At 45.8% G+C, this 25,083-nt stretch overlaps 2 protein-coding genes across 6 annotated transcripts in view; one reads left to right on the top strand and one right to left on the bottom strand.

The window, feature by feature from the left end:
- Boc (BOC cell adhesion associated, oncogene regulated) overlaps positions 1 to 8,043 on the top strand; it is a 73,465-nt gene extending 65,422 nt beyond the window's left edge. For 3 of the 5 annotated variants that reach the window (XM_060370467.1, XM_060370468.1, XM_060370466.1), the window contains exons 10-19: positions 132 to 242; positions 655 to 861; positions 1,187 to 1,368; positions 1,885 to 1,990; positions 2,273 to 2,395; positions 4,427 to 4,648; positions 5,307 to 5,536; positions 5,731 to 5,810; positions 6,281 to 6,471; positions 7,306 to 8,043. In XM_060370467.1, the coding sequence (XP_060226450.1) occupies positions 132 to 242; positions 655 to 861; positions 1,187 to 1,368; positions 1,885 to 1,990; positions 2,273 to 2,395; positions 4,427 to 4,648; positions 5,307 to 5,536; positions 5,731 to 5,810; positions 6,281 to 6,471; positions 7,306 to 7,493 (1,640 nt within the window). In that variant the 3' untranslated portion in view covers positions 7,494 to 8,043. The remainder of the gene's footprint in view (positions 1 to 131; positions 243 to 654; positions 862 to 1,186; positions 1,369 to 1,884; positions 1,991 to 2,272; positions 2,396 to 4,426; positions 4,649 to 5,306; positions 5,537 to 5,730; positions 5,811 to 6,280; positions 6,472 to 7,305) is intronic. The other 2 variants (XM_060370471.1, XM_060370470.1) reach the window with 1 other exon arrangement.
- A 1,213-nt stretch (positions 8,044 to 9,256) lies between these two features.
- Cfap44 (cilia and flagella associated protein 44) overlaps positions 9,257 to 25,083 on the bottom strand; it is a 74,636-nt gene continuing 58,809 nt past the window's right edge. Inside the window, exons 29-35 of the mRNA XM_060370465.1 lie at positions 22,209 to 22,319; positions 19,679 to 19,809; positions 17,521 to 17,637; positions 16,445 to 16,646; positions 12,938 to 13,098; positions 12,213 to 12,347; positions 9,257 to 10,975 (exon numbers count right to left, since the gene is read on the bottom strand). Coding sequence (XP_060226448.1) covers positions 10,784 to 10,975; positions 12,213 to 12,347; positions 12,938 to 13,098; positions 16,445 to 16,646; positions 17,521 to 17,637; positions 19,679 to 19,809; positions 22,209 to 22,319 — 1,049 coding nt within the window. The 3' untranslated portion in view covers positions 9,257 to 10,783. The remainder of the gene's footprint in view (positions 10,976 to 12,212; positions 12,348 to 12,937; positions 13,099 to 16,444; positions 16,647 to 17,520; positions 17,638 to 19,678; positions 19,810 to 22,208; positions 22,320 to 25,083) is intronic.

Below are 25,083 nucleotides of genomic sequence, written 5' to 3'. Positions count from 1 at the left end.
ACTTTCAGTGTCCTGAAATCTTATTAGTAGCTCCTGTTGTAGCTCTTGGCAGATTCTTGGTCAAAGGAAATTTTGACAAAGGAAGGGATAGATGCTCTCTCACTCGCTGTTCTCAATCCCTTCTCACACAGGACGGCGGCCCAAACCCGAGATTGTGGCCAGCAAGGAGCAGCAGATCCAGAGAGATGACCCTGGTGCCAGTCTGCAGAGCAGCAACCAGCCTGACCACAGCCGCCTCTCCCGTAAGCCCAGCAGCAGTGAGGGGCAGGCAATGAGCAATCAGGACAGACTGCTACAGAAGGCTGAGTGAGATTAGGGCTCCGTAGTCCAGGAGTCTCAGTGACGTATTCTTCGCATCTCTTTAGTAAACCACAGTGAAAACAAACAAACAAACAAACAAAACAAATACAGATTGGAGTCTTTTGGAGAAAATATTGAAATTACTGAGTCTGTAGGCCTAGAGAGTAGCAATTCTCTACCCTCTGTTGTTGCAGAAGAGAGGATGAAGAAGTTTTAGCTCCGGGGCCTCTTCCATGCTAGGATACAAACAAGAGTGGGCAGAGGGCTGTGGGAATGAACAGGCCCTGTCAGGGTCAGGCCGGGTCTAGTTGGTCCAGAGCATCACCTCATTTCCTCTGTGCATGGTCATCCCAGCCCCAGAAGCTCCAGACAGGCCCACCATCTCCATGGCTTCTGAGACCTCAGTGTACGTGACGTGGATTCCCCGTGGAAATGGCGGCTTCCCAATTCAGTCTTTCCGTGTGGAGTATAAGAAGCTCAAAAAAGTGGGCGATTGGATCCTGGCCACTAGTGCCATCCCTCCCTCGAGGCTTTCTGTGGAGATCACAGGCCTGGAGAAAGGTAGGAGCCTGGTCCTTTCTGCCCTGGGAGCACCTGGAGGAGGAGGAGAAGGAACAAGGAATTCAGTCCTCCCTTCATCCCCCACATGGTACTCATGGGTATGGAATTTGTGGCTCTGCCTCAGCCCCACGGCCCCTCCCCCTTCCTCTCTCCAGAGAGGAGTCCAAAGCCACTTCCTGTGTGGCTTGAGGAGGGTTGACTCTTCATATGGGTCCTGTGTGACATCTCTAGGGAAGACCTGACCTCCCTGGGCTGGGCCTTAAAGGGCAGTGGGGGAATCAGTTGTAGTTCTGAAGCTCAGGGAGGCTCTCTCTCTCTCCCACAGGTATTTCTTACAAGTTCCGAGTCCGTGCTTTGAACATGCTAGGGGAGAGCGAGCCTAGTGCCCCCTCCAGGCCCTACGTGGTCTCAGGCTACAGCGGCCGTGTGTATGAGAGGCCCGTGGCAGGCCCGTACATCACCTTCACCGATGCGGTCAATGAGACCACCATCATGCTCAAGTGGATGGTAAGTGGCCTGGCCACCAGCACTGTGGCTAGGTTGCCTCTCATGCCTGCCTATGGGTTTGGCTCCCCATTTAGCATGCCTGAAAAGCCCCCTTGTGAGGGGAACCTGGGAGGGTGACGATAGTCGGAGCTGCTGTTGGCAGTCTCTTTTAAACTGGTACCCACTCTCTGATTGCATTCCATCCTCCTTCTGGCCTTTCCCCTGATACCATAGGGAATCCCGGTGCTTGCCCAATGTCCCTTCATGCTTTCGGGGAGGCGCAGAAGGGGTCAGGGTCTCTGAAGAAGTACAGTTTGTTTCTTGCTTCTAAAAGCTCCCGGGCCCATTGGCAGAATAAGATAATGCCCGATCTCCGCAGCCTTCTTCAGAGAGCCTGAGGGACTCATTCGGCAATGTTTGCTGGGTCTCCCGTAAAGTTCCACACCTGGACTGGGGAAAAGATTCCACAGCCTGCTGGTTTTGCCTCGATGATCTCTCTAATGCGCCGTAAACATGTCTGTCCTCTCTTTCATGTAGTACATTCCAGCCAGTAACAACAACACCCCGATCCATGGCTTCTATATCTACTACCGACCCACAGACAGTGACAATGACAGTGATTACAAGAAGGACATGGTGGAAGGTGAGCAGATGTGTTGATAGAGTTTCCTTCACCTGCAAGGGGGTCTCAGGTGTTGGCAAAACCTCCTGAGTCATAAAATCTCACCTGGAGCTGTGCAGTTAAAAAGCTCAACCACCTCCTTCTTAATGACCATGGCACAACAGAAACACGGGTGGTCATTGGTGACAGCTCTCTCAAGCACGTCTCTCGTCAGTGACGCTAGCTTAGACGAACATCTTTGTCTGTGTGATCAAGGCCAAGCAGACAATATATACATCACCGTGCTCTCACTCTCCTTTCCAGGGGACAAGTACTGGCACTCCATCAGCCACCTGCAGCCAGAGACCTCCTACGACATTAAGATGCAATGCTTCAATGAAGGAGGGGAGAGCGAGTTCAGCAATGTCATGATCTGCGAGACCAAAGGTGATTCTCCCAGGGTCCTCTCCTGTCCTGGGAACTCCCAAAGCGTGGGGCAGTCTCATTTCCACCCACATTGCTGTCCCCTTCCAAGGAGACCCTGATTTCCCAAGTATCCCAGGCTTGCTCATCTGTTGTCACCCTTCTTATTCGCCTGAGCTTTGTGTTAATATGAGTAGGTTGCTGTCATAATGGCTTCAAGGACTTGAGAATTAACTGACCCGTGAACTCATAGGAATAGAACCCGTCTTAAAGGTGGAAATGTTCTATGCATGCTATATTTCTTGGCATTGGGTATTTATATTGGTTAGTTTATTTAATTTAACTGCATCCTGGTGAGGTGGGAAAGGAAATCTGAACCTCAGAAAACTTATGATAGCTACATCTTGGCAAAAGTTATAGAGCCAAGATGTGGTAGAGCCTACTTCAGACAGTTTCATATAGCAACAAGCCCAGGTTTATTCTCTGCACTAAAACATTAAATGCACACACACACACACACATATGTGCATTAGTTAATGTGTGAACATTGCTCAGGTGAGTAGGCATCATTATGTCTGATTTTTAAATACTCAAAACAAGCTAAAAAAAAAAAAGTGTCTTACCAAGGACCTGATCAGAAGATCACAAAGGAATCAGAGAAAACAACACTCTTCTGAGGCAGAGGCAATTGTGTTCTCTGTCTCGCTTTGCATGGCCTTCAGTCACTTCACAAATACTCACTGAGAACCTCCTGTGCGCACGTGGCCTCTGTGCCATGTCCGTCATAAAGAGGGACGCACGTGCACACAGCCTAAACTCCTGTATCAGTGTGTGCAAAGAGCAGCCAGGGAAAGCAACAGAGACTTTAAGGCCTTCTCGGGTCTCTTCAGATTAACTCTAGAAGTTAGAATGAGGAGGGAGTGGCCTGGGGGACATGCCAAACCTAAAAAGTGACTCCAGATGGGAGGATGAAGAGAAGGGGCAGCTCAGGGGAGAGGCCAGAGACTCGGGGTGGCAGTGGGTCACTGAAGGACGCTGGAGGAGGAGCTAGTGGAATTTGCAGGGACTGTGAGGTAGAAGAGGGTCCATGTTGGGCTTCTTTGTAATAGAGTCTTGGGTGCTCTGAGGGTAGAAAACTGGGCTCTGAAATAAAGGTGAGGAGAATAGCTGTTGTCATGGCTTTTGAGGAGGTGTAAGCAGGGCCCGGGCCAACTGCATGCTGGGTTGGGATGCCCAAGTGGCTGCCATCTATTGAAATGGAGACGGTGAGAAGAGAAATGGATCCAATGGGAATGGGAGGAGAGAAGGACCGGGGAAATTTTAAGTAGCAGATTCTTTGGGGATGCTGAAAGTGCCTGACAAAAGCAGGTCTCCTGATTCTGGAGGTCCCTTAGGACATGGGGGGGGGGGGGAATCATGGGAATAGGAGAAGCTACACACTGAGAGGAACTGGAACTGTCTCCCAAGATCCAAGGAAGCAGAAGGGAGACGGGTGGAGGTAGGTCGGGAGGCGGTGACATCAGAAAGCTGAGAGAGGATGCGGAAGGGTTTATGCGGGTTCTCCTGCAGTAACAGCCCCCCCGAAGAACATAAGGTCCGCCTTTGATTTGCATTCACCAGTACCTCCTGTCTCAGAGCCCTCAAACGCCCTTCTCTGTGACCCAAGCTAATACCTAGCATTTCCAATCTCTCCTTCTACCCAGGAATAGCAAAGCCGTGGCCAAGCTCTTCCACTCGAGTTCCCGAGCTGCCCTCACACAAGTTAATTGCTCTTTCAGAAAACACGATGACCTATGTCCACTCTGACTCGGTGCTTGGCTCACAGACTTGTGTTTTGAAATAGGTTTCAGGCCACCTCGGCCACACATTGCGCGTTAGGTGCCAGTGTCATGACAAGTTACACACATGATTCAAATAAAGGATATTGAGACCCTCGTCTCGGGAGCTTGCCCCGTTCCCTACATCCGTGATGATTGGGGTGTTTAGTTTTTCTGTTTGTTGTAAAGAAAATGATTATGAAATAGATACTGATGTGAGCTTTGCCTTCGATTGTAGCTCGGAAAATTTCTGGTCAGCCTGGCCGGCCCCCGCCTTTAACCCTGGCCCCACCACAGCCTCCACCGCTAGAAAGCATGGAGCGGCCAGTGGGCACTGGAGCCATGGTGGCACGGGCCAGCGACCTGCCGTATCTGATCGTCGGGGTCGTTTTGGGCTCTATCGTCCTCATCATTGTCACCTTCATCCCCTTCTGCCTATGGAGGGCCTGGTCCAAGCAGAGTGAGTACCACACCTCAGCCCAGAGGGGAAGGAGGTCGGGGAGAGAGAGGATCTTCAGCCCACCAAGCAGGCCAGCGCTCAGGCAGGGCCAGATGCTCTAGTTCTGCCTCCCTGGAGGGTCAGGTGGTCCCAGAAGTCCCACAGGAATGGTGATCATCTGCGGCTGGGCCCTTCCCTCTTGGCTTGCACACCTCTATCAAGAGCAAGTGTCCTTTCGTACCTCTGGCGCTGGGTAATGATCAGCTCTGTCTTTTCCTCATCTCTGAAGCTGTTTCTCAAACAGTTGTTCTTATTCATCTTGTCCCCATCTCATCCCGTTTTCTCCTCTCTGTCCAGTGGGAGCTGCTTTGAGCCTTGCCTTGCTACTTGGCTAACCTGACTTGCCCACGAATTTCTGCTTCAAATAGCAATGTCCACAGCTGAGTCCCCCCACCACTAAACAATGGCCCTTTTCACTCATCTTCGCTCCCTAAGCCATTTTTCCATTGTCTTTCTATCTGTCTCACTTTAAAGAAGAAATGGGTGATGGGAAGACTTAGGAAAAGTATTCTCGGGCTCTTGGACAGTCACCTCCCTGCCTCTGTCCCCTGATGCGATGAGGGTGGGGCTTTTTCCAGCTGTCGGAGGCTAAGAATACCTCTGTCTTCTGTTCTTCCAGAACACACAACAGATCTGGCTTTTCCTCGAAGTGCCCTCCTGTCTTCCTCCTGCCAGTACACAATGGTGCCATTGGGAGGACTTCCAGGCCACCAAGCCAATGGGCAGCCCTACCTCATCAATGGGAGGGCCTGTGTCAGCCGACTGCATGGAAGCAGGGGCTGCCCGGCTGCTGCAGTGGGCTGTCCAGGCAGGAAACCTCAGCAGCACTGCCCAGGGGAACTTGCACAGGTAATGGGCTCCTGAGTTGGTCCCCAGGGGCACATATTGGAAAGATAATGAGATGCCACTCTGTCTTTCTCCCTGGTCATCCAGGGCTGCTGGATGGGCTCCGTATAGTCAACGGCAGCCCATCCTGCTCAGTGATGAGCACTGGAAAGTTCCTGGGACTCCTGGCATGACCTTTCATTCTTCTCTCCTTCAAGCAGCGGGAAGACACCCACAGCCTACTGAGGCAGACCATTGTCAGCAACGGATATGATCCCCAGAGCCAGCAAGTTTCCAGGTAACCAGGCCCCTGCCATTCCTGCTTTTATTCCCAAGTCTCCAAATCCCCCATTCCCTTTAGATCCTCATGTCCAAATGTCACCCAGAGCTGAGCAGAGCTTCCTGCAGGGATCCCCAAGTTCGGCATTTGTGAGCCCTGGGACAGTCGCCCCATGGGTGAGGTGCTGTGTGCACAGTTAAGATCCTCCTCCTCCTTCAGTTGCTTCTCAGCATCTGTCACTCACTGGCTCACCAAAACCCTTGAGGTAGAACCAGCTTTGCCTAGAGGCCTCTGAACAGCCAGTTTGTCACCTCCCATAATAGAACTAAACTATCACTGGCCGAATTCAGCGTGGCATCTCACAGCGAATGAAGGATGTGTGTGCTCTCAGCTGTGGCCTGCTCTGATGATAGGAAAGGTGTCGGGGCATGAGAATCTAGGCCCATTCTGCCCTGCCTTACCCACCCCATCTGGTCTGTACAATGCAGAGGTCCCAAGTCCGGCTCGGAAGAAGGCTCTTTCTTATACACATTGCCTGATGACTCAAGTCACCAGCTGCTCCGACCTCAAGATTGCTGTCACGTCCAGAAGCAACCTGCCACCACATGCCAGGCAGCAGTGAGGAGGGCACCCGAGGGTCCTGGGCTGGAAGCTTCGTGGGACCCTCCGTATCACTCAGGTCAGCCAGGGGCAGCAAAGAGAACTTGTCTGATAGGTTCACCTATACCCCAGCAATGGCTTCAAGGAGAGGGGATTGAGTTGGGGTGAATGGCCACACTCCTTTGCTAATAAAGGCCTGAAGGGCCATGGGGCTTTACCAGTCTGATTCCAACTGTAACTGTGGTCCTCAAAGCTGAGAGGAAAGGCATCCTCTGTTCGAAAAGGAAGAAGCCTATCCAGTCTCCGCATTTCGCATTCAGGGCCGCTCGCAGGTTCTTTCTGCCTCTCTCATCCCCTTGCTCTGTTGAGTCATGCCGTAATTAGGGAGTGGTTCTCGTCAGCCATCAGGGAGCCGCTCCACATACACATCACCATTGTACCTGTGTGCTTCCGCACAACTTGTTCTTCCGGGGCCAACCCTGCCCATGGCTCCCCCCATACCTACTCCAAGCAAATCTACAAGAACCGCTTGGTACTTCAGAGGATTAGCTGGTGTTTCTTAGCTTCCAAGAGTGTATGTCCCCTCCATGATAATCCCAGACCTTGTCCCTAGGGTCCATTAAATTATGTATATATATAAAATCAGAGCCAGGCCAACCATTGTGAAAACTAGATTTGGTCGGACAAGGGGAATGGATTGTGAAGTAGACCATAGCTTGGATCTCGAGGGAGCTGGGCCTCCCTTTGTGTTTCATGTTGGATAGCCAGGGGCCAAAAGCCAAGTGCTAAGGTCTCTTGTACCAACAAAGGTGTTGGGTCCTTCCCTTCCGGGGCCTGTGTGAGTAGAAATTAGCTCAGGACTGTTTGGTGAGTCTGGATTTCAATGTCGCCTCTTCCCCTCCCCCCTCCACAGGGCCCCGGTGCTGCTTAGGCCTCGCGCCAGTTGAAGAAGTAGACAGTTCCGACTCCTGCCAAGTGGGTGGAGGAGACCGGTGTGCCCAGCACTCTTCGGGGACCTACACGGGACAGGAACTTGGGATGCGCCTCTCTCCTAGCCCGTCGGTTCACGTGTCTTTTGAAACACCACCTCCCACAATTTAAGGCCAAAGCCAATATCCCAGAAAGACTATGTATTGTTTGTTTGTAAGAAACAGAGAAAATTGGTATTTATTTTTCTATTATAGCCATATTTATATATTTATGCACTTGTAAATAAAATGTATATGTGTTTCTATAATTCTGGAGAGATATGGAATCCTCCCCTTTATGGCGCAGGAGGAAAATGGTGAGGCAGGTAAAGTAACCGGAGTCCGGCAGAAATGAGTAGCACAGACTGGCAGGCTTCAAGTGGCCCCAGAGCCAGCAGCTGCCTGGGGCCACAGCAGGCCCTCGGTGTGTTGGCGAAGAATGCTAAGCACACTCTTCATGAAGAGCCCAGAGGGAAGGCCATGCTGCTGCAGGCCGGGACCACCCGGAAGCCAATTGGATTTGGTGGCACGGGAGGCGTTTCCGAGATGCCAGCAGAAACGACCCAGATGGGTACAGCACTCTTTAAGCATTAACAACCTCCCAGAATCAATAATCGGTGGCAAAGTATCTCTGTAAAAACAAACACTGTAACTTCTAAATAAATGTTTAGTCTTCCTTGTAACCTTCAACTTAGTCATGCCTGAGTCAGCATTTTCCTTACATGTCAGGAGTCTGTGAGTGGCCGGGGAGAATAACCGCTCGTGAGGACTTGTAATCCACGAAGTGATAAGCTCGGGAAACGGTAGCAGATGGTTTTCATATTTTTTGTCTTTTTTAAACAATGAACTTCGTGTTTGGATTCATGGAAAATGACCTTAGGAACAGTTTACTCCAAGAGGGGATTCACAGAGAGGAAGCAAATTCATTACCCTCTTACTGGAACGGAGGTGGGCATAGCTCTACGCTGCCCATTAACACGCGGTCCCTAACAGGCTCCCTTTCCTACATTCTGAAGTTACCGTTGCTGGAGGAGTTGGCTCACTGCAAACCAACGTTTATTTAGTGCTGTTCTGCCAAAAGATCATCTGTAGGCGTATGTGTATGTGTGTGTGTGTGTGTCTGTGTGTGTGTAGCCTAAAACCTTTATGTGTGGGACTGGATTTAGTTGGAAACTGAAATTTTTTTAATGGAAGTCTTCAAAACATTTTGAGTGTTCATTAAGAGTTGTATGGAACTGCTTCTACTCGAAGAATTTGATACACAGGATCTTAGGTAGACTGGGACCCGCCGCCTTCAGTCTCTTTGGGGTGAGTGCACCACCTGCTGGCCATAAGGAGTACCATACCTTCTGTGGCCTTGCATCCATTTTCCATAAAGGTGGCCAAATAGACCAAAACTGTCCTGAAAACGCAGCATGATTTTCAGGAAGGCAGTACCTTTAAAGCATTTATTGAAATGAGTGTAAGGAACTTAGAAATTATAGTACGGAGGTGTGAGCCCGGAAGAGTAGTAGTAAGATGTATGAGTCTAAACACTGGCATTGAAGCCTTCGAGGTCACCTCCAGGGGAGGAATGGGCAGAGGTAATGTTTGCAGTCTTTGTTAATCCAGCTTAAACCTGAGCTGAAGTGAACCTGCCAGACTGTTGGAAGCTCATTTTTTTAAAAAATCCTCATTTTTGCCTTTTTTGTCTTCGTGATCTAAAGTAAGTGTCAGAGTGGATTTTGATGAACTCTGTTGAAAGCAGCATATAGACAACCTACTTCTGGGATTCATTCATTAGGAAGCCTGATGGAATCCCCCAGGCTTCCTAAGATCCTGTTTATCAAATCTTCTACCAGATTGTTGAGCCCCCGCAAACCCTCCAACTTCTGGCGAGATACATGGTCTTTTTAATTTACTTTTATTTTACGTGCATTGATGTTTTGCCTGCATGTATGTCTGTGTGAGGGTGTCAAATCTTGGAGTTACAGACATCTGTCAGCAGCTATGCGGGTGCTGGTAATTGAACCCAGGGCCTCTGGAAGAGCAGTCAGTGCTCTTAACCACTGAACCATCTCTCAAGCCCCAAGATAACACCCTTTTAAAGCTGAGTTTTGAGTCAGTTTTTTTACACACTAGTGAGAAACAAATGTTATGATTAGCACCAGTTTGCTTTTCTTCTTCTTTTTCTTTTTCTTCTTCTTCTTCCTCTTCTTCTTCAAGATAGGGTTTCTCTGTGTAGCCTCGGTTGTCCTGGACTAATTTTGTAGACCAGGATGGCCTTAAACTCACAGAGATCTGCCTGCCTCTGCCTCCCCAAGTGCTGGGATCACAGGAGTGGAATTACACTGTGGAAAGGTGTGGGCCTGTCTGTCTTTATTTCTGGCAATTGAGCTCACAGATGTGCAGTACAGAAACTCACAAAGACTCTCCGGTACCGCCTCTGCCACAGCAGAGACGTATAGTACGGGTGTGAATGGTACACCTAGGAATCCAAAGTGACAGGACTACAAGGACAACAAGTCTCGGGGTGTTCAGTCTGTGAGGGGTGCAGGGATGAGCTTCAGTACACCTTTCCCTGAGACCAGAAAAACACACTTGAGTTTAAAATAGCCAAGAGTAGCTATTAGAGTTAGTCCCTTGGAGATATAAAAATCTATTTCATCTCGCAAATGAACCCTGACAGAAGGCACTGGACACTGGAAAGCTGGAGGGGAGTGCATAGAATTCTGATGGAATCCCAAAGAGCCTAGCCAGAGAGACAGCTTCTCTGACTGACTTGCTTTGGAAAATGTGAGCCTTGGAATTGAGGAGTGTGCAGAAACTGTGGGTGACTCAGGAAGCTGCCTCTGCCAACACAAAGCTAGCTGTTTCACTGCCTCTGTCTGAATTCCCTCAGTCCCCAGCCCTCAAATAACTGCCTTCGGAAGTCAACAATAGCAACGCTCACATTTGCATTTCTTATTCTAAGTTATTATTGGCAAGATAGTTTGCCTTTTTCTCTTATGTCCTTTCACAGACTATTTAACACAAATGGTTTATTTTCTAAAGATCCAAGGGCTAAGAAAAGGGAGTTTCCTCATGGGTTGCGGAATAATAGTTTTGTTTGCCAATGGCTAAGTATTCAGAATACCAGAAAAACACATTTCCCCTCCCCTGCCCCTGCCCGACAACATAATATCTAACAGCAGCTTTCTTACAAGATTCAGCCTTCTTCATATTCATGTTAGGCCGAATGCATCTAACTGTCTTAACACAGTCATAACTACACGTCAAATGACACAGTGATTTCTAACCTAAACGTTAATTCACACAGCGGGATCCTTTTTTTATGCTCTCACTACGGTTGGCTTTACAGTGGGAGAGCTGTCCTTGGTGATGGGGGAGTGGAGCTGATGAATTCTGCGGCAACTCTTGAGTAGAAATGAGAAGACAGCAAACTTATTCGTCCGTTAAGTTCGTTTCATCCACTTGTGGGTGTATGATGGGTGGGAGGATGAGCCCCCCCTTCTTCCGCAAAACAGCAATCTCTTCCTTTAAGGCCAAGATCTTCTCTGATTGCAGTTGGACCAGTTCCATGACCTTCCGTTTTGCCACTTCATCTGCTTTCCGAGGGCCCTGGAAGGCATTTCCCTGTTTGGGGGAAAAACAAAAACAAAAACAAAAACACCTCTCTTAAAGTCCATTTAAATAACTACTGCCTCATAGGGAGACTTTTCAATCCACTACCAAAGTCTCACACTTAAAACGTGCACCTTTGGACAACTTTTGAGATTTACCTTGCTTTGGAAGTACTTTAAGTTATCTATCAGTCCTTCAGGACTTGGAGAGCTCATTACCAGGACTGAGGAGAGACACAAAGACAAGAAAAACTAAGGGCACCTAAGATGGGAGAAGATGACTTCACACTGGAGTCTAGCTGAAGCTTCTCGAATTCTAGCACAATTAAAATCTGCTGTGGGGGCTGTCTGTATAGAGGCAGCTTTTCTTTTACAGGTATTTCAAGTAAAAAAATATAAAAATAGCTATGAATGATGCATACAGCTGAAGCACATGTGACCTTAGGGCATGGTCTTTCTTCGTTCCTAGCTGAAAACTTTGATTTTCTGTAATCTTATGAACAAGACTATGTAAATGTCACTTCTGGTTAAAAACGTGACCGTTCCCATGTGCCACCCTTGTGGCCCATGGTTTTCTCTGCCAGTTACCTCAGTTTACATTTCGAACAAGTTCCCAGCTGACGCAGATGCTGTTCCTCAGGGGATCATAATTTGAAAATACCTGGCTTAAATTATTTCCAGGATGCTTAAAGAAAATATAAGGTATGGAGGACCAAGAAAGCCGACTGGCAGGCTTTTTGTTTGTTTGTTGCAGATACTACAGAAGGTGTCAGGCTACTAGAGGATAAGATACCCGTCATGTGCTCTGTAGTAAGGACATTTCTTGGGCTCAATATAGATTCCATAGTGACAAGTTGTGAAACCCTCTAAAAAAAATAGCAAGTATTCCATAAGGTAACATGTAGGACTCTGTAGTTCAAGGTCCCCGCTTCCTGTCAAGTGAAAATAGCATATTGAAAGCAGGCACTGACACCAACCAAATTTCGGGAGCCCATTGGCATCATTACCTATGCCTCGTACCGTATATCTCCAAGACTGAGGTAAAGCCCATAGATGAGTGTTCATATGCACTCATGACACACAAGAGGCGCTGGATGATGCCAGTTCCCTCAGGAAGCCACTCTAAGGAGGCCAAGAGACAGCACCCAGGGACAGACGGCCCGGACGTGGTCCAGGGTCAAGGTCTGTTTACATGCCAGTGCTGCGCAGGGCTTTGGGTTTTGCAAAGGGCCTGAAGCAAAGGAACACACCTGCTGGTTCTGGAGTGTGTTCAACCTGGAATCGAGTTTCTTCTTTTCCACCACCAGATCATTCATCTGGTGAAGCTTCCTGGTGTGTTCTTTCGTCTTCATCATCAGTTCCCACCTCACTTGGGCAATCTTTTCCTGCCAGGGAAGGTAAGTGGAAAATGGACCGAGTGAATAGGAGAGGAAATAAAATGAGCATACGGTTCAATCAGGACCATCGCTGGGGACACAGCTCAAAGGCAGAGTGTTTTCCAAGCATGTGTCAGGCCCTGGGTTCAATACTTAAAACCAGAAAGAAAAAAAAAAAAAAGAAGTAACTTTAAAGCCAACCATGCAAAGGGAACACTATGGGAACGTGAAACTATAACCCGAAGCCAGTAAGAGAGCGTAAGCAGGGACAACTGTAATGAGTCTGGTTCGATTAAAGAAAACTGTAAAACTCCTGCCGGCATGTTTAACGACTTGAATTCCCTCAGTGGGACCCACTGGTGGAAGGTGAAAAGCAACTCCTGCAAGTTGACCTCTGACCGTCCCACGTCCCGAACCGTGAGAGCATACATGCTTTAATGCAACACTTGTCTCTCCAAGATAAGCAAGTCTCTCTCCTTAAAAAGGGAGACAGTCCTGGGTGCTCCACAGAGAGCTCCCAGGAGCCGCTTCAGCCTGGCCAGGATTTTAGAACTCCCTCAAAGGTAGCCAAAGAAGACGGCCTCTTGCCTTCTCCTCACCTCCCACATCCTTAACTCCTTTGCGTTTGCTATCTCCTTTCGAAGCTTTTTGATCTTCAGTTCCTCGAGGGTTGAGTTAACAGAAAGGGTCTGGAGGGCTTCCAGATTGATCACGCGCCCGAACTTGCTGATCATCAGGTCACGGACTGTTTCTTCCATTTCTGAAAGACAGTTGCTGTCTCAGTCTTTTTCATTTTCAAAACTCCGCCTAAAACGGGCTCATTTTCCCTAAGTGACTTTTACTCTCTGATCTCTGTCCCTGCCCAACTACGGGTGGGCTCCAACTAGATGATTATCTGATGTTTATCATTGACAGCTACAGAATGGAGCAGGCACTAACTAGGATTTTCCATTCTTACTCCAAGCGGTGAGCCCTGTGGTCCTTCTCCACCCCTTTGCCACACCCCTCTATTTCCCACATCTCCTCTCATTTGCTCCTCTCCACATTTCATCTTGGAAAAGAATAGTCAATGAAAGGGTCTTTTCATTAGGCTGCATAAGGTACCACAGCTTTACAGGTCCCAAAGCAGTAACACAGTAGCTAAGAATACAAAGAATGGCTTTTTTTTTTTTTTTTTTTTTTTTTTGTTAGAAATGGAACATCAAACACACAATTAGCAATGGTGGTTTTCTCTGGATACGGAAAAACAAGAGAATGCACCTCTCACAGGTGGCTGCTACAATACTGGCAACAGCAAGTTGGGAGGAACATTTATCAGATTCATTTTGCTTTAATACCTGATAACTTACACATAAGTTCCACCTACCGCACATTATAGAAAGTATTTTAATAGATAATCATCCTCCTATCGGGCACATGACACACCGCCTTAATTGCGGGTAGATTGCAAACACAATGTAACACTAATAATACAGGAAGCTAAAAAATACAGGTTTTAAAACACTGATTAAAAATTTATATACATTTATCGTGTATAACATGCCGTTCTGAAATGTGAATTGGGTAAGGATTGAACTGAGCTACTTAAGTGTATTACTTCACAAGCTCATCCCCCGCCTGGCCTTCTGGCCTTGTCTGTGTGTGTGTGTGTGTGTGTGTGTGTGTGTGTGTGTAGAATACTTAAAATCTATTCTCTCTTTTATGATTCACTTATTTTTATTTTATGTGCATTGATGTTTTGCCTGCATCTGTGTCTGTGTGAGGGAGTTACGGGCAGCTGAGAGTTACCATTTGGTTGCTGGGAATTGAACCCAGGTCCTCTGGAAGAGCAGCCTTAACCTCTTAACCTCTGAATCATCTCTCCAGCCCCTAAAAATCTATTCTCTTAGCAATTTTAAAGACTACAATAATTGTTGTTAACTAGTCACCACGTAGTATATACAAATACTTTTGAATCTATTTCTTTTGTTTCTCTTAAATTTTGTAGTACCAAACTGACACCTCCCCCACCCCACCCCCATCCCCACCCCACCCAACAGGCCTCTGCTAACCATCAAACTCTACTGTACACTTCTGAGTGTTGTGTTTTTTGAGGCAGGGCCTCATTATATAGCCCAGGCTGCCTTCACATCTGTGCCCCTCTTCACTTAGCTTTCTGAAAGCTGAGGTAATAGTTGTGTGCTACCATTCCTGACGGGCTTTTAACAATTTTTTAATAAATCACATGTTAGTAAAATCACATGGTGTTTTAGTTTTCAGTGCCTGGCTTATTTTGCTTAACACAGTGCCCCCCAGGTTCATCTAAACTATCGTAAAATGACAGTATCTTGGTCTTTTTTAAGGCTACTAATACTAGCATTGTACTAATACTAATATGTAACTAATTGTTATGATTAGTACATTTTCTTCGTCCATTCATCTGCTGTTGAAACTCTTGGGTCCTTTCTGTATCTTAGCTGTTGCAAAAGAGCTGCACTGAGCCTGAGCGTGCAGACAGCCTGTCAACATACTGGTCTCATTCCTACTGTGTATACATCCCACAGACTGACTGCATCATCAAAACTTACCCTTGTTTGTTTCTTTGTTTGTTTGTTTGTTTGTTTGTTTGTTTCAAAATAGGGTCTCAGTATGTAGGCCAGGCCGTCCGGAAACTCACTGCACAGAGAAGGCGGGCCTGGAAGCCCCAGATCTGCCAGTCTCTGTCTCCCAAGTGCTGGGATTAAAGGCACCTGCTACTACTCCCGGCCAAAACTTATCTTTAACCAAAGAGTTTCTTGAAAAGATGCACGCAATATGCACATCACAAATAGATAAATCTAGTGTATAAGACTTAAAATACCCTTTTCACCTTAATATAAAGGAAAAAAAGTTAATCCAATGAGGACACACAATGACCCGGAGTCTTAAGAATTCCCTAAAGTCAGAAAAAAAAAAAAAAGCAAATGAAAAACTAGCAGATTATAACAGGGATTATAGAAAGGAACATAAGAAGGGCATATAACTGTGTGTGAAGATGTTCCATTTAACAAAAGAAATGTAACTAAAAACCCAAAATGAAGTACATTTAGATATCCACCAGACTGTAATATAATATAATATAATATAATACAATATAATATAATACAATATAATACAATATATAACATAGCATAATATAACATAACATGTATATTATATGTAATATGTGATATTGATGTAGGTAATATGTAATAATATTATATTATTATATCATATTATGTTGTATTATATAATACTTTATTTTATATAACATTATATTTTATATTATATTATAATATTACATTATATATTATATTATATTAATTATATTATATTACATTATATTATATTATTATATATATTAGAATCTGATAGAAACAAATCAAGAGCCAGGCAGCTCTCACACACTGCTTTGGGAAGGACGCCTGAGCTCAGGCACTCGGAGGAGAGTTTTGACAATATGTCGGGGCACTGAGAAATGCACGAATGCTTAGACCTCAGAGACCCTTTACGCATGCGTGCATGACGAACCACGTACTAAAGGCCTACTGCGATAATGAAACCTTATGGGTGCCTAATGCTCAAGAGGTGGCTGGAGAAGCAAATACGTCAATATTCACAAAATGGGGGATGCTGCAGTAGCAGCTGAACGGAATAAATTCCCTGAAGCGATATGAATACTAAATCACGGCCTAGGAAATTACACCATAGACTTGGGAATATCGTCACGGAGGTAGGCTGGGTAGTTCACCACGCTACGTGAAAACACGTCTGCGCGCATGCACCTGTCCGGGTGGCGAGCCCTGGGGAGTGGCGAGCCCTGGGGGAGTGGCACACAGTGCCAGAAAGGGGAGGGGCTGTGCTGTGCGTCAAGCCTGGTTACAGGCACAGCAGAGAAGACCATCCTATCCTACCTTTCCTCACACACAAAGAGAAACACGCTGCATGTCGACCTCTTTCCCCTTTACAACAGGAAGGGAAAGGAGTTTTGTCTCCTCTCGGTGGTGCTGGGTCTGTGGTTACTGATTTCCAAGATAAAATCAGTCCTGTGTTAGCTTCCTTTCGGACCCTTTAAGTGTGGCTGAAGGGCCACGGGCCGAGCCACTCACTGAGGATGGTTTTCGCCATCTCTCTCTTCTCCCGGATGAGCACTTTCCGCCTCTCCCGGCATTCTTTGTTAAGTTTTTGCTGCTTGATGTTCTCGTCATGGAGCTGTACGATTCGCTCTTGCAGCCGACTCAGGGAGTGGTTGGAGAAGACCAAGGTCCCAGAAAGGTCATTAGGCACCTCCCCAAACACCATATACTCTATCTACAAGAACAAAACAGAGCAAATAGAAATCAGAACCAAAACGGACCAAGGCCGGACTGAAGGCCAGGCAGAAGGAATCCTTTCTCCTCTGCCTAACCTCCTCACCCTGGGGCTTCTCTCTTTCTCACCCCAGTGACAGCGGCCAGGTAAACAGGAAGCTTGTCATCTGAGAATAAGCCATATGGGGTCTCTTGGGGGACAGCCAACTTTCGAGTCTCCCTTGATATCTACTTCCTAACAATGGGACAGGCATTTCAAGGATGACATAACAAACTGTTATTATCTAGAGCTCAACCAGTCTGAGCTAGGTCACACAGACTATGAATAAACGGATTTTTGGAGTGTTTCTTGCCCCTTAAAAATGGCCTCTTAACAGGACAAGAGTCTACGGCAAGCCTTTCTCTTCCCATGGATATGAAGTCCCACAGTCTAACGTAAAGTTGTAATTCAAGTAGACAGTGGGGATGGGCAGAGATGGAAAACAAAAGAATATTTCTATCTTGTCCTGGCCTCCCAATATTAATGACGTTAAGATAAGGCTTCCCCTCATTGGTTCATAGCTGATTAAAGATGGATGGAAAGTGACCTGTGTGCAAGACCCCCAAACTCTCCATCTCCAGCCATTTCACTCTTACATCGTTTCTCCAGACCTGAAATGACTGGACAGGTGGCGTGACTGTGGGCCACGGGGACACACACGCGTGTTTCGGTGCTTTCCTTTAGTTAGCAGACGGAACGCGTAAGAAGGGTTAGGCTATCATTTTGCAGACAGAATCCCCCACCAAGCACCATGTCACACTGCTGGGGAACCACTATCTTTCTCTGGGGGAGTTTAGGTGTAACCCCGTGTCTGCCCCCATCTTGGTGGGGTCACCTGGTGCAGCTTGAGAGGGATGACAACCAGTAGTTCGTTCAGCCTCTGCTGCTTCTCCCGCTGATAAGCCTCCAGGGCCTCCTCGGCTGCGTTCAGGTTTGTTGCCACAACTTTTACCTGAACAGAGCCACATGAGAGTTATTGACACTGTTCAGTGAACACACACACACACACACATACACACACACACATATCCAAGGTGACAAATGACCATACAGACAGACTACCTCTGGATAGAGGGGAGACAGAAGTGGCAAATATGCAAATGGAAGTTTATAAAGAGAAAGGGGGAAACTCCATGTTAGGATGGGGTGTTTCATTTTGATTGGACAGGTTAATTAAGATAGCCAAAAGGGGGCTTTTATTTGCTGGGCTTCAGTACTTGGATAGCTGGACCTTGGTGGTCAGCCTCAGGGGGAGGAAGTGGCCCAATAAGGGAATAGACCTTGGTGGCTAGCTTTAGGAATGTTATACGAAGGTTTAACAAGCAGCAGGAATGGGGAAGAAAGGTGAGGCCTACCAGAGCCATAGGGCCCTTCAGGATGTGCTGTGCAGAGGCCATGCATGACCCAGGACCCGAGTCTACCCTGCAGCCCAGAAACATGTATTACTTTCTTCCTGCCAGGTTAGGATGCGTGTTACCTATTCAGCCATTCCTGTCTCCTAGAATTGTAAAAGCTTTTTAATAAGAAGTCAAATTCTCTCTCTCTCTCTCTCTCTCTCTCTCTCTCTCTCTCTCTCTCCTCTCTCTCTCTCATATTTTCTGTATGAAAACCAGCCCTTGGCATTTGTCAGACTGGTAGAAGATTTTATTGTTGTTGTTATAATGACCCTAAGAAATCTAATAAAAAGACATTTTAAAGCATGAAGCTACAGCATTCCCATAGTATGCTCTTCACCTCCTAAAAAGCCCAACAGTGTTCCTAAACATTTTCATAACAACAACAAAAAAAAAAGCCCACTAAAAGCTAGATGGTGTAGCACACGCCTTTAATCCCAACACTTGGAAGACAGGGGCAGGTGGCTCTCTGTGAGTTTGAGGCCAGCCTGGTCTATAGAGTGAGTTCCAAGACAGCCAGGGCTATACAGAGAAACCCTGTATTGAAAAACCAAACAAACAAACAAACAGACAAAAAAATCCGCTAAAAAATTCTACATGTGAATCAAGTTGAATGACGTTGTTCTACACAAAAGTTTCCCTCTTAGAAAGTCAAACGAAAAAGGAGAGGGCAGTGAAGTTCCAGGGGCTTATCTCTGTGACCTCGGCCCCAGGAGACAGGGTCGGGAGAGAAAATACTTGTGTTTCTGTTCCTACTTTTATCTTCGTCTCATTTCTAAGAATGTTTCATAGCTAATATACTAAGCCAATATTTCCTGAGTGTTATTTCTAAATCCACACCCATTTTTATGTAGTATGTACCATATCTGTTGCGCATAGAATTATGTCATCAAAAAAAGTTGGGAGACAGTTAAGTGACCTAAAGAGAAAGCAGTCATTCAAAGACCAATGGCCCTGCCATACTCCTGGGCTCGTGATGTGCAGGGAAAGCTAAAGGAACTCTGGCCTGCCATAGCACATCCCTTCTTCCATTCCCTCTGCTTTGCTAAAAACAAAACAAAACCCCTCAAAACCCTAGATTGCATTCTGGAAGCTAACCCCCAATGTCTTTCCCTTATTTGGCATTTCCTCCTCCTGCGGCTGACTACCAAGGTCCAGCTATGAAAGTATTGAAGTCTAGCAATGAAAAGCCCCCCTTTGGCTCACCTAATTTACATGCCCAATTAAAATTAAAGACGTCATCCTAACATAGTTTTTCCTATGTCCCAAGTCTGTCTCCTCTCTATCCAGAGGCAGTCCTTTTCTCCCTCCAGGACAAATACCCCATTCTCCCTCTCCCTGTTCACTTCCCCTTCTGCCTCATCCTGTATCTCCTGCCTTTGTCTCTTATTCCCTGTCCTTTCTCCCTCTAGGGAAAATAAATCTCCTTTGGGTTGAGGACTTGGTCTTGGGGATCCTGAGCTGATACTTTTCGTTTCAAAAGCTTTCCAGTAGCTTTTGACACGTTTCTTCTCTGAGAAGATCTTGCAAAGTCATCCCTATGTAACAGGAGTGTGGACAGCACACTAGAAGACAAGTAAGTAGGATAGACCACCATACTTTTTTGGAGATTGTATCATATTCTTTTTTCAGGTTATCAACTATTTTCTTTTCTTCAACTAAGGCTTCCTCAATGTCCAGCCTTTTCTCTCGGAGTTGGAGGGCCAGTTCAAAAAGATTTTCATCACAATCTAAAAAGAGAGTCAAAAAATAAGAAGGCAGCCCTGTTTGACAGGGAATGCGGTGGTACAAGGAACAGCTTGGAGAGTCAGAATCAATATCGCCTATTCTCAGCTATTCACAGACCCACACTAGACCCTGCAGGGGAGAAATTATTTTCCTTCTTTTAAAAACGAAATGTGTATGCGTGTGTGGAGGTCAGAGAACAACCTCAGAGTCCTTGTTGGTAGTGTAACGGTTTTCTCTGAGACTGAAACATTCTACCTTAAGGGGAAACCCCTTAAGCAGCAAGGTAAAAACTCCAAATAACGTCAGAAAGTCCCTGAAACTGACAAGATTCACTAGGGCCTTCCCTTCCAGTGTATAGAAGCAGAGCTGCAGAGTAGACTCTCAGACCAGTCAAGCTACAAAGAAGACTGAGGCCAGATCCATTCGCAGAGGCAGAAACCAGCTGCGGTGCCTGGAAGCGCTTTAGACCAGAGTCATGTGGAAGGGACACGCTCCAACCTGTTGAGCTGCCTGCAGGCTGTAGGCTGTTCGCCAAGTTCTCAGCTTCTGTGAGCTGCCACCCATGCTCCATGGGCCTTGGTGCAGGTAGCTGACTTTGAGTCATTCCCCTTAAATAGCCCTTCACCCATATTCCCATAAGTAATCCCAGCAAAAGTCATTGGTTGGCCAAATTGGATTTTGGTGGTCTTCATACTTTGGTTTGGTGTGGGTTCCCTATCTGGGATGAGCAGACATGTATGTTTCTCCCCAGGAAAAGTTTTATCACACAATAACGTCTTCTACCTTGTTTGAGACAGGGTCTTTTGTTGTTTGCCAGTAAGTTAAGTAGGCCTAAGGGTTCTTACGTTTCTGCTACCCTGTGCAGCTTTATGTGGGTTCTAGGAATCCAAACTCAGGTCCTCACACTTCTTCCGCAAGCATTTTACCCACTGAGCTATCTCTGATACCCCAATTATCCTTATTTTATAGATGAAAACCTTTGTTAAAGGAGGTGACATGATATAATCTGTGTGTGATGCAACGGGCTTTAAGGACACACTTTTATTCAAGGTATGCTACACCAAAGCCACAATTATTCGCTGAAGAATAGATAAAAATGTGAAGTTTGAATATTGAAATAGAACTGTGTGTTGGTGCCATATGTCTATAATCCTAGCGATAGGGAAATGGAGAAGGGAGGGCTGGAAGTTCAAGGCCAGGCTAAGCTACGTAGTAAAACACAGCCTCTTAAACCTAATAGCTGGAAATGTAGCTCAGTGGCAGAGTGCCAACCTAGCATGAATAAGAGCTTACGGTTGATCCCCACCGCCACACAACAACCATAAAAGGGAATAAGCAAGGGGGTTTAGGAGCCCCAGCTTCAGCCCAACTTGACCGTTAGACCGGCTGTGTGACGTTCAAGCCCTTTCATGCCACTGTAACGTAGCAAGGCGAATTACCAGGTTTTTATTCTGTTCACAAATACTGTAAATGTTTAAATCTGAGTCTCGTCTTTGGGCTGGAAAAATGTCTCAGTGGTTAAGAGCTCATGCTGCTCTTGCAAAGGACCCGAGTTCAATTCTTGGTACCTCTGTCAGGTGGTAGAACCTGTAATTCCAGGGCCTGAGAATCCTATCCCCTCGGCCTCCACGGGCACCTCCATATACATACAGATAGCTAAAAATTAAAACATTTTTTAAAAACAAGACTCTTGTCCTCAAAATCAGAGCAAGACTTAAGCTTTATTTGAAATAAAGCGTCTAATTTTTGAGTAAAGTTTGTTTAAAATATCTGGAAAATCAACTTATAAACAAAATGGACTGTATTTTCTCCACTGAACTATCAACTTACAAAGATTGTAGGCATGTTGACCTAATGACTCTGGGATAGTTTCATTAATTAAAAAAAGAAGAAGAAGAAGAAGGAGAAGAAGAAGAAGAAGAAGAAGAAGAAGAAGAAGAAGAAGAAGAAGAAGAAGAAAATATATATGTATGTATGTATGTATGCGACAATTTCCAGGAAGCTTATATGGAATGGCCTTACAGATTTGAAATAAAAAAATTGAGTGAGTTTGTCAGAAAGAAAATATGTGTATGTGTGCGTGCATGTGTGTGCTTGTGTGTGTGTGAGTGTGTGAAGTAAAAGCTTCCTCTTACCTAATAAATGAACTTGCTACATATCATATTATCTCTGAAATAGCAGTTGGTTTCCATGGATTGATTTTTATTAATCAAAACTTGCCTAATGAACTGGATAATAATTCTCCCTGAAAGCCATCCCAAAGTGCTTGTTGGCTTTACTTCATACATCTTGAACTATCCTTTTCTTAACTTTTATTACCAGATAAATAGGAAAGGACCATCTCCGTGTTGATAGCCCACATTCCCACTGCACAGAGAACACGTGGTTTTGCCCAACTTACTCGTTGGGCAGATAGAATCATCAAAAACTTCATCTTCAGATCCGGATGCGTCCTCATCGCTCTCCAGGCTGGACTCCTCTTCACTGGATTCCTCACTCTCCTCATCTTCCTCTAAGGAGAGAAGATGATCTTATTAGCAGAGCAGGTTTTACAGCACCAAACGCAGGGTTTCCCAATCGTCAACTACTAGGGAAGAGACACAGTGGGAAGAGTTTAAAGACAGCTGAAGACACAGACCACGCACCCATCCTGTCCTCAGCTCCTTGAATCCGGTCAGAACAAGAATCCTGCTAAGCTAGCTTAGTCAGCCCACACCCTTGCCAGCTGACAGAAGTCTCAAATCTCCCCTGCCCCTAACAGCTTCTCACTCTGGCCTGCTTTCAGTGAAAATTCTGCTAGATTTTAGCAAAGAATTACCCTACTCCTTAGTAATTTTCTATTCACTGGCCAGTCCCTTGCTCCTCTGCTCTAGGTTATCATTTATTCTTGCACCCAGAGTGAATTCTACTTTTTTCCCCACCTCAAACCCTCATTTTAGCAGGCCACCGGGACAGTCTATTGCTCTTTAGTGAGGGTCGTGAATAACTTTTCATTATTATGTAAGCATAATAATGAGTTTTTATAAAATATACATGTCTCCACTCTTGAGAGGGAAAGGTTACAGTAACCTTGGGGGCTGCAAAGGATGGACAAAAGGACTATGCTGAGGCCCATTAACAGAAAGCCGTTTCCCCCCAGTGTAACAGTGGAATGCCTCTAGCAGAGGTAACTGGGCAGAGATACGACATTCCGATCTACTCCAAAAATTAGAACATTATACACTGTGGGGAGACCTGGCCAAGAATCCATTCATCCTGGGAGCTGATTTACACTATGGCCATGCTAAGGAGATGAAAGAACTAATTGTCCACTTAATGAGGTAATGTACCTTTCTCCCCAGATACCTCACCTCGATGCACTTGTTTGCAGGGTTCCCAGTACATAAATAACACTGTGGCCTCCCTGCTTTCATTTTTTCATGTTTTTTTTTTCATATTTACAGATGAAATTATTTCTACCCAGAAACTCCCAAAGGATCCACCCAAGCCTTCTAGAACTAATAAATCCGTGGAATATGAAGTGAAGAGGTGCATAAATCCAATCATACCGGCCAAAGCCTGACCATGACTTCCCGGACACTCCAGGCTTTCTCGCTCTTCTTTGTTTCCTGAAGCCCACCCCGCATCTGTGTGCTGTTGTCTCCCATGTGACTGCTCGCACACCTCCAGGACTGAACCTGCCTGCTTCCTTATGAGCTAAATGACTTTTTCTCTTTCTCATCTCCCTTCTGAAAACTGCTGAGATTTATGGCTTCCTTGCCCCGTTGTGTTGTCTTTCTCAGACCCTTAACAAAATTGTCCACAAGTTCCCTTCCAAATCTGTTTCTAAATTCTTGTATTAATGAGACTAAGAACACCATCTGTTACTGATGTCCCCAATAACAGAATGGGACCATTATCCTCTTATTTAAGTTAGAGAAAGAGGAAGTGGGGAGAAAGAGGTAAACAGAAGGAAGTGGAGGAAGAGAAGGAAGAAGAGAGAGGAAGGAGGAAGGGAGGAGAAAGTGAGGGAGGGAATGAGGATAGGGAGGAAGGAAGAAAGAGAGGGAGGGAAGAAAGGGAAACACGGAGGGAGAGGAGGACTACTGACCAATGGCCCACATGAACATTATATCAGCATATTTTCCATTGTTATAACAAAATGCCTGAGCTGAGTTATGCGTAAGAAAAAGTGTGTTATTTTGCTCATGGATTTGGAAGCTAGAAAACCAAGATCAGCAGCACCTTATGTTGGGCTTCTGATGAGGGAATTTTAGTGGATGGTGTCATGGCGGAAGCACATGGGAAAGGGATTATATGACTGCAACAAGAGAGAGCCTGAGGAAAGGGGTATTCCTGCTATGCTAGAACAACCTACTTAATCCTTTTATGAAGGAACTGCAGTGAGAACTGTTAATCCATCCAAAGGCAACACCCCCACTCACCTAAGTGTCTTGTATTAAGTTTTAAGAAGCACCAAATACAGGAACCCTTGAGGGATACAAGCCATAGCATACTATAACAAATGCAGAAGAAACTTATCAATTAAAATTCAGCAGTATACCAACTAATGTTATACTCTACCAACGATGGTTTCTTTCAAGGGAGAAGTCTCATTCAAAAATCAACAGTCACCGATAAGTTCTCCCATGTTAGTTGGTGGGGGGAGGGAGGGAGAAGGGAGATCCACACATACCAGTCATTGCAGCAAGACATCTGACAGGATTCTGTGCGCAGTCATGATGAGAATTCACAAAACAGAGGAAGCCCCTCTACTCACTCTTGAAGGAATTAAGATACTTAATGGTAAAAGACCGATGCTTTCCTTGTAAGGTTAAAAATAAAGTAAGGGTCTCAGCCTTCTCTTCCATCTCAGTGTATGTAGTTCTGGATGTCTGAGGCATGTGAAGGGGTGGGGGAGAGGGGAAGGAAATATAAATACGGACCAGAGGTAAAATGGATCATGTTTGCAGATGAAATTATTTCTACCCAGAAATTCCCAAAGGATCTACCCAAACCTTCTAGAACCAAGAAATCCACGGAACATGAGGCAAAAAGGTACAGAAAACCAATCATACTTGTGTACATTAGCAATAAGAATGAAGATATGGAGAGCAAAAGTATAATTCCACTTGCAATCACCCCGAACAGGGAGCTAGATAGGTGAAAATCTAACAAAACAGTTCTGTGTTGAAACATAAAGATGCTGGTTAGCAGGCAAGCATGCAAGATCTGTCCAGAGACATACAGAGCTAAACTGCCAAACACGTTTAACACAGCTCTGGTAAGAATTCCAG

Source organism: Meriones unguiculatus, chromosome 17 (genome assembly GCF_030254825.1).
Source record: "Meriones unguiculatus strain TT.TT164.6M chromosome 17, Bangor_MerUng_6.1, whole genome shotgun sequence".
NCBI lineage: Eukaryota > Metazoa > Chordata > Mammalia > Rodentia > Muridae > Meriones > Meriones unguiculatus.
The sequence above is the reverse complement of the archived record's forward strand: the minus strand, read 5'-3'. Positions and strand labels throughout refer to the sequence as shown.